The 12629-nt window shown below is 47.8% G+C and overlaps 1 protein-coding gene across 1 annotated transcript in view; it reads left to right on the top strand.

Annotated features, from left to right (window-relative positions):
* Positions 1-987: 987 nt before the first annotated feature.
* Positions 988-12629, top strand: part of pde4dip (phosphodiesterase 4D interacting protein) — a 53465-nt gene continuing 41823 nt past the window's right edge. Inside the window, exons 1-8 of the mRNA XM_053322681.1 lie at positions 988-2286; positions 5880-6017; positions 7028-7147; positions 7722-7814; positions 8795-9004; positions 9752-9910; positions 11146-11241; positions 11777-11914. Coding sequence (XP_053178656.1) covers positions 988-2286; positions 5880-6017; positions 7028-7147; positions 7722-7814; positions 8795-9004; positions 9752-9910; positions 11146-11241; positions 11777-11914 — 2253 coding nt within the window. The remainder of the gene's footprint in view (positions 2287-5879; positions 6018-7027; positions 7148-7721; positions 7815-8794; positions 9005-9751; positions 9911-11145; positions 11242-11776; positions 11915-12629) is intronic.

Below are 12629 nucleotides of genomic sequence, written 5' to 3'. Positions count from 1 at the left end.
TAATCTAACCCGCCGATGAGAGCTGATTACCGGGTATAATCTGCGCTCGTGCCCCGGTGGTGTGGAGCTGCAGCAGAGCGAGAGAGAGAGAGAGAGAGAGAGAGGGAGAGGGGGATGCTGACATGCAAAGAGACGTCATTGATTTATAAAGGAGAGAAAATACAGCAGTGACATCAGAGGAGGGTCGGGAGGGTCGTTTCTGCAGCCACCGGAGGACTCAAGGACCGGATTTCAGCACGGATCGGTGTGTCTGCTCCTCTTCTGCAGCGAGGAAGTGAAAATGAGACTCATGACAGCGACAAGCAGACAACATCCGCCCTGCAGAGAACAGCTGATCACTGTGTCATGTCGGCATTTGGTTCATTTGGTTCATTTCTTCCATCATAAAGAAATGAAATGAAGAGATTTTAATGCTGCTGCTGCTTCATCTCCTTCCTTTCACGTGACCCGAGAGAAAAAAAAAAGGAGATTAAAATATCAAATGATCGATTAGTGTCGATGCTGAGATTTAATGCATCATTAAAGCTCAGTCACATGTTTGATTCAAGCCTCTAAAGAATGTAAAACATGCTGTGAAACATGAAAAAAAGCAAAAACAACAGATTTAAAATTCAGATTTGAAATTAAAAGTGCATTTTTTGGATGAAGTTGGAACATTTTAGCAGCTTATCTGGAGCTTTCTGCTTTAACACATGATCTTCTTCAGCAGTCTTGTTAAAATAGGTTCAAATTTTAAGTTTTATAGTGTAATTTTTTGGTCTTTTTACTTTAAAATAATGACGTTTTAATTGGATGGCAGCTCAGGATTAGCACTGGAGCGTGAGGTACGGAAGTTAAAGAGCGACTTTTTTTTAAAATCAGTGCAGTTTGATTTTAAAAACTTGGATAAATGAGATTTTTGAAGCACACTTGAAGCACTTTTAAATCAAACAGGAAACAGACTTTAAAGCCGCCACTGTGACTGATTTTAACCGCTCTCCGTCTGTGATGCTGGACGTGGTGAAGATGAAGGAGGCGTGCAGGATCTGCGCCCGCGAGCTCTGCGGTAACCAACGGCGATGGATCTTCCACCCGGCCGCCAAACTCAACCTGCAGGTGCTGCTGTCTCACGCCGTCGGCCGCGAGCTCAGCCGGGACGGCCGCGGCGAATTCGCCTGCTCCAAGTGCGCCTTCATGCTGGACCGGATGTACCGCTTCGACACGGTGATCGCCCGGGTGGAGGCGCTGTCTCTGGAGCGGCTCCACAAGCTGCTGCTGGAGAAGGACCGGCTGCGGCAGTGCATCGGGGGAATGTACCGGAAGAATAACGCTGATGATGAAGGCGTGGTGGCGGCGGTTGGTTCCTGCGTAGCGGTTGCTGTCGCCGCCGCCGCCGCCGCCGTGGTGGAGCCGCCGCCTGAAGACTCTCCTGTGGTGGATCTATCAGACTTACAGGAAGTGAGATACTCGGATATGGTGCAGGATGATCTGGTGTACTCTGTGTATGAATCCTGGGCTGATAAAGAAGATCCCGCCTTGGATCAGCACCATCACGTCCATCACTGCACCGGAGCCGAGCCCGTCCCCGGTCAGAAGCCGCGGCGCTGCAGAGGGTGCGCGGCGCTCCGAGTGGCGGATTCAGACTACGAGGCGGTGTGTAAGGTTCCTCGGAGGGTCGGACGTAGGAGCACATCCTGCGGCCCATCCACGCGCTACTCAACAGGAGTTCCGGGTGCAGAAGACGCCACCAGAACCGAATCAGATGTGACCTCCTCAATCCCGTTTGAGTCCGAACTGGACGCCGATAAAACCGCGTGTGACAGAACCAGTTTGAGCCCGGCGTCGTCTGCGGACTCTCTGCACACCGCCGTGGACGTGAGCTCGCAGCCACCGATCCACAAAGACAGAGAGGAGATGGAGACAGAGAAGGAGAAAGATCCAGAGGAGGCTGCAGAGAGGAGGGACCCACCCCAGGATGAGAGCTCTGTTTCTGGGCTGGAGGTGGTGCTGAGCCTCCTGAAGGGTTGGGAGTACCGGCCGGTGAAACCTCGCCGGGGCAGCAAACTCCCAGTCCTGGTTAAAGCCAAACTGGAGCAGAGCCTGTCGCTGACCCTGCCCGTCCTGCTGAGAGGGTCCTGTGGGGGGGTGGGGGCGGGGGAGGGGGAGGGGTGCGAGCTGTACCCCCACCAGCGTGTGCCGGAGGTCGTGACCCCGTGTCCTCAGCAGGAGCTGCAGGCGGAGCTGGAGGAGATGGAGCAGCAGTGGTTGGATGATTATGTTCAGTGCGGGCCGTTCCGCTTTCAGCAGGTAGAGCGGTGGCTGACGATGACCTTTGACCTTTGACCTTAAATGATAGGTTTTAAATTAGAACATCGGCCTCTTTATTATCACAAACCTATGAAAACGATTTTACACTTCGCGGTTTGTCCCTCAGCTCAGTTTAATGTCGTCTGTGGCTCTCGAGGAGATCACTGGATTTCCTTATTTCACTTATTTTGGGTTCCTCCTTTCCTTCCTTCTCTCCTAAATTCCTTCCTCTTTTCGTCTTTACTCCTTTCCGTCCTTCCTTCCGTCCTTCCTCCATTTCAAGTGGTGTAAAAACTCAGATGTAGAAAACACACATTTCACATTTACATCACAAAAACAATCAGAGAGAGAGGGAGAAGGAGGAGAAAGAGAGACAGAGAGAGAGAGAGGGAGGGAGGGAGGGAGAGAGAGAGAGGGAGGAGAGGGAGAGGAGAGAGAGGGAAGAGAGAGAGAGAGGGAGGAGAGAGAGAGAAAGAGGGAGAAGGAGGAGAGAGAGAGACAGAGAGAGAGAGAGGGAGACAGAGGGAGAAGGAGGAGAGAGAGAGACAGAGAGAGAGAGAGAGACAGAGGGAGAAGGAGGAGAGAGAGAGAGACAGAGAGAGAGAGAGGGAGGGAGGAGAGAGAGAGACAGAGAGGGACGCTCAGAAAAACTGAGCGTCATCCGTCAGCTTCCTCCCTCGTTCCTTTCGTCTCTCAGACTGAACGAGGTCAAAGTCTCTCTGCATCTTTTCTCTCTTACTTATCTCAAAGCCTTCCTTCCTTCCTTCCTTCCTTTCCTTACTCCCTTCCCTCTTTTCCTTTCTCCCTCCTTCCTTCCTTCTTCCTGTCCTCTCTCCTTTCCTTCCTTCCTTCCTTCCTTCCTTCCTTTCTTTCCTTACTCCCTTCCCTCTTTCCGCTGTCCTTCTTTCTCTTACTCATCTCAAAGCCTTGAACATGCTCCTCAACGCTGCCTTGATTAGCCTCTCTGGAGTGGAGTGAGGAGGAGGAGGAGGGGAGGAGGTGGTTGCATTAAATACCCTTCTTTGCCCGTATCCTAGCAACGACGCCTTCCTTCCTTCCTTCCTTCCTTCCTTTCTTCCATCCTTCCATCTGTCCTTCATTCCTGCCTTCCTTCCTTCCTTCCTCCCTTCTTTTCTCCCTCCCTCCTTCTCTCTTTCTTTCCTCTCCCTACCTTCCTTCCTTCCTTCTTCCTGTCCTCTCTCCTTCTTTCCTTCCTTACTTCCTTCCTTCCTCCTGTCCTCTCTCCTTCTTTCCTTCCTTCCTTCCTTCCTTCCTTCCTTCCTTCCTTTCCTTACTCCCTTCCCTCTTTCCGCTGTCCTTCTTTCTCTTACTCATCTCAAAGTCTTGAACATGCTCCTCAACGCTGCCTTGATTAGCCTCTCTGGAGTGGAGTGAGGAGGAAGGGAGAGGAGGGAGGGGGGGTTGAATAAATACCCTTCTTTGCCCGTATCCTAGCAACGACGCCTCTGTTTCCACGGAGACAGTCTCCAGCGTGAAGGCTGTGCTCAGTCTAATCCAACAGCAGCAGCAGCTTCATAACTTCCATTGTTGTGTTAATGATTAGCGTGAATGCGTGGCGGCGTTATTATTACAGCGTGAAGAGAGAATCCCAGTCTGACCAGTACAGTGAATCCCAGTCTGACCAGTACAGTGAATCCCAGTCTGACCAGTACAGTGAATCCCAGTCTGACCAGTACAGTGAATCCCAGTCTGACCAGTACAGTGAATACCAGTCTGACCAGTACAGTGAATCCCAGTCTGACCAGTACAGCTGTTACTGGGATGAATGGGGAAACTTACAGTCCTCCCATTCATACACTGGTTTAAATAGAGCAGCTCCTACAAGAAGGCTTTTATTTAGTAGTTTTTTGTTGGTTTTATGCCATTTGAAATTACATTTTTTTAAACCAAAAGTAAGACTGAATGCTCCTGAAAATGTCAAATGGTGTAACCACAAAAAGATAGAAAGAAAGAAAGAAAGAAAGAAAGGATGAAGAATGATAACTATTAAATATTTATTAATATTTAGAACAATAGTATTCCATTAGCTTTATTTAATATAAAAGTTATAATGTAAGATCATGCCAAACTTCCTTCCTTCCTTCCTTCCTTCCTTCCTTCCTTCCTTCCTTCCTTCCTTCCTGCCTTCCTGCCTTCCTTCCCTCCTTCCTTCTTTCCTCCCTCCCTCCTACCTACCTTCCTCCCTTCTTTCTTTCTTCCTCCCTTCCTTCCTCCGTCCTTTCCTCCCTTCCTTCCTTCCTTCCTCCTTCCCTCCTTTTCTTCCTTCCTTCCTTCTCCCTCCCTCCCTTCCTTCCTCTGTCCTTTCCTTCTTCCTCCCTTCCTTCCTCCTTTCCTTCCTTCTTCCTTCCTCCCTCCCTTCTCCCTCCCTTCCTTTCTTGACTCGAGGACAACAGGAGGGTTAAGCAAGTTGAATTATTTGGTACAAAGTTTTTATGGTTACACCACTTAGACATTTTTACCATAATCCTCTAATATATTCTCTCTAAATGGATTAAAAGCAGAAATTTGATGCTGGGTCCACAAAAAAAGAATGTGTGCAAGTTATTCATACATTTATTTTCACATTTAACTAAACCACATGGACCTAAATGAAAACCACCTAATTCTCAAACTTAATTAAATGAGTTGGTTTGTGTGCTGACTCTGTTTAAATTCAGTAGATGTTTCCAGAAACTGTCATGAAAAAAAAACAAAACAGTGCAAACATTATTTTCTTTCTCCGTTCTGTAATTTGAGCCCCGTCATGTTGTCAAAGTCAAACAAACACGTTCGTCTAAAAGCATCCCGTTGGGCGTAGTGACATCACTTCTTTACACGGATCCCTTCTTAAAAATACACAAACAAGGAAGTCAACAACATGCTGCCGTGGCAACAGCTTCCCCTCCGAGCAGGAAGTCATCCAAGGGAGCGCTGACATCACTTTCCACTTTCACTCAATCAACTGCACAAAAACAGCTGTGTGTGTGTGTGTGTGTGTGTGTACTTGTATAGATGTCATTGTGAGAACCACACATTTTATATCTGGGAAGAGAGGACATTGCATTACATTGGAATGCATAACATCATTGTATGTCCTCATTAAGATAGCTGTACAAGCGTGTGTGTGTGTATGTGTGTGTGTATACTTGTATAGCTGTCATTGTGAGAACCGCACATTTTATACCATTGGAATGCATAACATCAATGTATGTCCTCATTAAGATAGCTATACAAGCGCGTGTGTGTGTTGTGCGTGTGCGTGTGCGTGTGCGTGTGCGTGTGCGTGTGCGTGTGCGTGTGTTTAGACAGGAAACAGGGCTGCAGTCTTCCTCCACTGATTAATCTATCAGCTTGTTTTCATTCAAGAAACAAAGAAAGCAAATTAATCTGAGCGTTTTTCAATGTTCTCACTAATTAATCATCAGTTTTTATATCTTCTGTTTCATCCCGAATGATTAATTGTTCCTGTGCAAAGTACAACCGCTGCATATTTCTTTTGTTACTCAGCTTCTCCTCCTGTGTGTGTGTGTGTGTGTGTGTGTGTGTGTGTGTGTGTGTGTGTGTGTGTGTGTGTGTGTGTGTGTGTTCCTCAGCGGGTGATTGACGAGCAGCAGGGTCAGCTCATCCAGTACGAGAGCGCTGCAGGCGAGTGTGTCGGCGAGCTGCAGAAAGCTCAGAACCAAGTTCGCTCTCTGCAGGCCAAGATCAGAGAGAGCGAGAGCAGGAACCAGGTATGACCTTCCTTCCTTCCTTTCTTCCTTCCTTCCTTCCTTCTTTACCTCCCTCCTTCTTTCCTTCCCTCCTTCCTCCCTTCATTCTTCCCTTTCTCCCTCCCTCCTTCCTCCTTCTTTCCTTCACTCCTTCCCTCCTTCCTTCCTTCCTTCCTTCCTTCCTTCCTTCCTCCCTATTTCCGTCTTTCCTTCCTTCCTCCCTTCCATCTGTCCTTCCTTCCTCCCTCCTTCTCTCTTTCTTTCCTTCCTCTCTCTTTCCTACCTTCTTTCCTTCCTTCCTTCCTCTCTCCCTGCCTTCCTTTCTTCCTTCCTCCCTTCCTCTTTTCCTTTCTCCCTCCCTCCCTCCCTCCCTCCGTCCCTCCTTCCTTCCTCCCTCCTTCGTTCTTCCTTCCTTCCTTCCTTCCTTTCTTCCGTCCTTCCTTCTTTTCTCCCTCCCTCCCTCCTTCTCTCTTTCTTTCCTCCCCGTACCTTCCTCCCTTCCTTCTTTCCTCTGTCCTTCTTTCCTTCCTTCCTCCCTTCCTCTTTTTCTTTTCTCCCTCCCTCCTTCCTTCTTTCCTTCCTCCCTCATACCTTCCTTCCTTCCTTCTTTCCTCTGTCCTTCCTTCCTTCTTTCCTTTTCTTTCCTTTCCTTCCTTCCTTCCTTCCTTCCTTCCTTCCTTCCTCCCTCCCTCCTTTCCTTCCCTCTTCCTCCCTTCCATCCTTCCTTCCTCCCTTCTTTCCTTCCTTCTTCCTCCCTTCCTCCCTCCCTCCCTCCCTCCTTTCCTTCCTTCCTTCCTTCCTTCCTTCCTCCCTCCCTCCTTTCCTTCCCTCTTCCTCCCTTCCATCCTTCCTTCCTCCCTTCTTTCCTTCCTTCTTCCTCCCTTCCTCCCTCCCTCCCTCCCTCCTTTCCTTCCTTCCTTCCTTCTTTCCTTCCTCCCTCCCTTCCTTCTTCCTCCCTCCTTCCTTCTTCCTCCCTTTCTTCCTTGACTCGAGGAGGGTTATTAATGAGTTTGTGATCTTGTGTCTTCTAGAAGCTTCAGGAGCGTCTGGGTGAGATGGAGCTGGAGCTGCGGTCGGCCGGAGAAGAAGCTCAACAGCAGGAGAGAAACATCCAGAACATCAGCGACACTGTCAACTCCAAGGAGGCAGAGGTAGAGATGGATGGATGAACAGATAGAGAGAGAGAGAGAGAAGAGAGAGAAGAGAGAGCAAGAGAGAGAAGAGAGAGGAAGAGAGAGAGAGAGACAGGGAGAGGGAGGAGAGCGAGAGAGAGGGAGGGAGAGAGAGGGAGAGAGAGAGAGAGGGAGGGAGGAAGGAGAGAGAGGGAGAGGGAGGGAGGAAGGAGGGAGAGGGAGAGAGACGAGAGAGAGGGAGGAGAGCGAGAGAGAGGGACAGAGAGTGAGAAGAGAGAGAGAGCAAGAGACAGAGAGGGAGAGAGAGAGAGAGAGAGAGAGAGAGAGAGAGAGAGAGAGAGAGAGAGAGAGATGGATGGATGGAGAGAGAGAGAGAGAGACATCATGGAGGAGAAGACTGACTTTAAGTGTCAAAAGCATGCACAGTTTCAGACATGAATAGTGTTAATGTGTCTTTATTTGTGTGTGTGTGTGTGTGTGTTTGCGTGTGCGTGTGTGTGTGTGTGTGTGTGTGTGTGTGTGTGTGTGTGTGTGTGTGTGTGTGTGTGTGTGTGTGTGTGTGTGTGTGTGTTTTGTGTGTGTGTGTGTGCAGGCTGCAGAGCTGTATCGGGTGATCGAGGAGCAGAATAAGATGCTCTGTTCTCTCAAAGATCTGGCCAACCGCAGCCAGCTGCAGCAGCTGCAGGTTCGTATCTCAGCTCGACTCAAAGAAACTAAATAATACACAAAGGAAAGAAGGAAGGAAGGAAGGAAGGAAGGACGGACAAGGACACACAAACTTATATTTAAGGATCAGAATCAGGTTTATCCTCTCTTTCATCAGATCAGCGCGTTCACATTTAAAAACAGACAGTTTAAAAACATTTGAACATTTGAATTTTAACCCTCGTATCGTCCTCCCGGGTCAAATTGACCCTTTCTTCCTTCCTTCTGTCCTTCCTTCCCCCTCACTCCTTCTTTCCTTCTCTCCCTCCTTCTTTCCTTCCTTCCTCCCTCCTTTCCTTCCGTCTTCCTTCCTTCTTTCCTTCCTCCTTTGCTTCCTCCTTTCCTTCCTTAACCCTCCTATTGTCTTTGAGTCAAGGAAGGAAAGGAGGGAGGAAGAAGGAAGGAAATGAGGGAGGAAGGAAGGTGGGAGGGAGGGAGGGAGGAAGGAAGAAGGAAGGAAAGGAGGAAGGAAAGGGGGGAGGAAGGAAGAAGGAAGGAAAGGAAGAAGGAAAGGGGGGAGGAAGGAAGAAGGAAGGAAAGGAGGGAGGAAGGAAGGAGGGAGGGAGGAAGAAGGAAGGAACGGAGGGAGGGAAGGAAGAAGGAAGGAAAGAAGGGAGGGAAGGAAGGAAGGAAGGAAGATAGAAGGAAGGAAAGGAGGGAGGAAAGAAGGAAGGAGGGAGGGAGGGACAACAGAAAAGTGGAAGGGAGGAAGGAAGGAAAGAAGGACAGAGGAAAGAAGGAAGGGAGGCAGGTAGAGGGGAGGAAAGAAAGAGAGAAGGAGGAAGGAAGGAAGGAAGGAAGGAAGGAAGGAAGGACAGAAGCATCCTCCCTCCCTTCCACCCTTCCTTCCCTTATATTGTTACATAGTTTTATAATTGAGCTTATTCCTTATCAATCATTACTCTAATATCAACTTTAAATAATCTCTCTCACATATTAACCCTTCCGTCTCCCCTGCAGGCGTCTGGAGCCGAGTCTATCCGAGGTCACGGTGAGGTTCTGGGTCTGCAGGCGTCTCTGTTCCAGGCTCAGCTGGAGCTGCAGGCGGGTCAGCGAGCTCAGAGGCAGGCGGCCAGAACCCAGGAAGACCTGAGCCGAGCCCTGCAGAGGCTGGAGAAAGACCTGCAGGGGGCGCTGCAGCACAGGAGGGAGACGGAGAGTTACAACCAGGTGAGTTACACCACTGAGACACGTCATCATGCATCAGAGCTCTATCTACTGTATAGAGATATATACAAGAGTCAGTGAGGGTTAGTTTAAATTTAAAGGTATGAATAACCCTCTGGGTGGCGGCAGAGGAGGAGGAGGGGTGAGGAGGAAGAGGAAGAGGAGGAGGAGGAGGGAGGTGGTAGGGGGGAGAGGAGGTGAAGACTGGAGCTGGAGCTGAGAGAAGGAAGGAAGGGAAGGATGGAAGGAAAAGAAGGAAGGAAGGAAGGGCGGAAAAGAAGGAAGGGGAGGGAGGAAGGAAGGAAGGAAAAGAAGGAAGGGAAGGAAGGAAGGAAGGAAGGAAGGAAAATGGATGGATCCTTTCCCTTTCTTTCTTTCTTTCTTTCTTTCTTTCTTTCTTTCTTTCTTTCTTTCTTTCTTTCCTATTTTCTCCTCTTCCACTTTTATCTTTCCTTCTTTCTCTTCTTCCTCCTCCCTTTGTCTTTCTTTCCTTCATCTTTCTTTTCTTTCTTTCTTTCTTTCTTTCTTTCTTTCTTTCTTTCTTTCTTCCTAGGTGTATAAAATATTTAATATCTATCATTATTTTGTGGTTACACCATTTGACATTTTCATGAGCATTCAGTCTTACTTTTGGTAAAAAATGGTGCAAATATCATTTAAATTATATAAAACCAACAAAAATACTAAATGTACATTTTAACAAACCTGATGCCCTTATTTGCCACTGACCCATATTCGTGTTGTGTTCAGGATCTGCAGCTGGCTCTGGAGAAAGCACGCTCGGTTCTGCAGGAGAGAGAGGAGCAGCTGATGAACGGAGAGCGAGCGAGGCAGAGGGAGGAGGAGGAGTCACAGAAGACCATCAGAGAGCTGAAGATGTCCCTGCAGACCAAAGAGCAGCTGCTGCAGGTCAGACACACACACGCACACACACACACGCACACACACACACACACACACGCACACACACACACACACACACGCACACACACACACACGCACACACACACACACACACACACACACACACATCGTCTCACACACACACACACACACACACACACACACACACACACATCGTCTCACACACACACACACACATCGTCTCACACACACACACACATCGTCTCACACACACACACACATCGTCTCACACACACACACACATCGTCTCACACACACACACACATCGTCTCACACACACACACACACACACACGCACACACACACACACACGCACACACACACACACACACACACACACACACATCGTCTCACACACACACACACACATCGTCTCACACACACACACACACATCGTCTCACACACACACATCGTCTCACACACACACACACACATCGTCACACACACACACACACATCGTCTCACACACACACACACATCGTCTTACACACACACACATCGTCTCACACACACACACACACACATCGTCTCACACACACACACACATCGTCTCACACACACACACACATCGTCTTACACACACACACACATCGTCTCACACACACACACACACATCGTCTCACACACACACACACGTCTCACACACACACACACACACACACACACATCGTCTCACACACACACACACATCGTCTCACACACACACACATCGTCTCACACACACACACACACACACATCGTCTCACACACACACACATCGTCTCACACACACACACATCGTCTCACACACACACACATCGTCTCACACACACATACACACACACACACACACACACATCGTCTCACACACACACACACATCGTCTCAGACACACACACACACACACATCGTCTCACACACACACATCGTCTCACACACACATATCGTCTCACACACACACACACATCGTCTCACACACACACATCGTCTCACACACACATATCGTCTCACACACACACACACATCGTCTCAGGGTTTAATTAGAGTTCATGTGAGTTAAATCAGAGGAACATTCATGGTGGATAGTTTACATGCTGCTCATACCAACGAAGAAGAAACAGCTCAGCTCAGACTCACTTCAGCTAACACACACACACACACACACACACACACACACACACACACACACACACACACACAAACACACACACTGACTCTGTGTGTGTTACCCTCCCGTCAGGATTACTGTGAGCTGTTGGATGATCCAAAGGAGAAGAGAGACTCTCAACTTCAGAAACTCCGACAGAGAATCCAGGAGAGAGACCGAGCTCTGGAGGTAAATAACACACACACACTTCTTTCCTTCCTTCTTTCCTTCCTTCCTTCCTTCCCTCCTTCTTTCCTTCCTTCCTCCCTTCCTTTTTTCTTTCTTACCTTCCTTCCTTCCTCCTTTCCTTCCTTCTTCCTCCCTTTCTTTCTTACCTTCCTTCCTTCCTTCCCTCCTTCTTTCCTTCCTTCTTCCTTCCTCCCTCCTTTCCTCCCTCCTTTCCTTCCTTCTTCCTCCCTTCCTTTTTTCCTTTCCTACCTTCCTTCCTTCCTTCTCTCCTTCTTTCCCTCCTTCTTTCCTTCCTTCCCTCCTTCCTCCCTCCCTTCCTTTTTTCCTTTCCTCCCTCCGTTCATTCCTTCCCTCCTTCTTTCCTTCCCTCCTTCCTTCCTCCCTCCCTTCCCTTCCTTTTCTCCACTTAACACAGCATATAATAGACTTTGCAGATTTGTTCATGCATGCACTCATCACTGTGTGTGTGTGTGTGTGTGTGTGTATGTGTGTGTGTGTGTGTGTGTGTGTGTGTGTGTGTGTGTGTGTCGTGCAGCGAGCGGTGGATGAGAAGTTCCGCTGCGTGGAGGAGAAAGAGGAGGAGACGCGTCGGCTGCAGCTGCTCCTCCGAGAGAAGGAGAGAGATCTGGAGAGACAACGCTGCGTCCTGGCCAACAACGAGGAGACCATCACTGTGAGGACTACACACTAATACACAATAATACACACATATACACACTAATAACCATCACTGTGAGGACTACACACAAATACACACTAAATACACACATATACACACTAAATACACACTAATACACACTGAATATACACTAATAACCATCACTGTGAGGACTACACACTAAATACACACAAATACACACTGAATACACACTAATATACACTAATAACCATCACTGTGGGGAAGACACACACTAATACACACAAATACACACTAATACACACTAACAACCATCACTGTGAGGATACACTAAAATACACAATTAATACACACTAATACACTAAAATACACACTTAATACACACTAATACACTAAAATACACACTTAATACACACTAATGCACACTAAAATACACACTTAATACACACTAATACACTAAATACACACTTAATACACACTAATACACACTAATGCACACTAAAATACACACTTAATACACACTAATACACTAAATACACACTTAATACACACTAATACACTAAAATACACACTAAAATACACACACTAATACACACTAATAACATCACTGTGAGGAATACACACCAAATACACACACTAAATACACACTAATACACACTGAATACACAATAATACACACTAATACACTAAAATACACACTAAATATACACTAATACACACTAATAACCATCACTGTGAGGATACACTAAAA

This window comes from Scomber japonicus, chromosome 7, assembly GCF_027409825.1.
Source record: "Scomber japonicus isolate fScoJap1 chromosome 7, fScoJap1.pri, whole genome shotgun sequence".
NCBI classification, from domain to species: Eukaryota; Metazoa; Chordata; class Actinopteri; order Scombriformes; family Scombridae; genus Scomber; species Scomber japonicus.
Note: the sequence above shows the minus strand (reverse complement) of the source record. Positions and strands in the feature narration are given on the sequence as shown.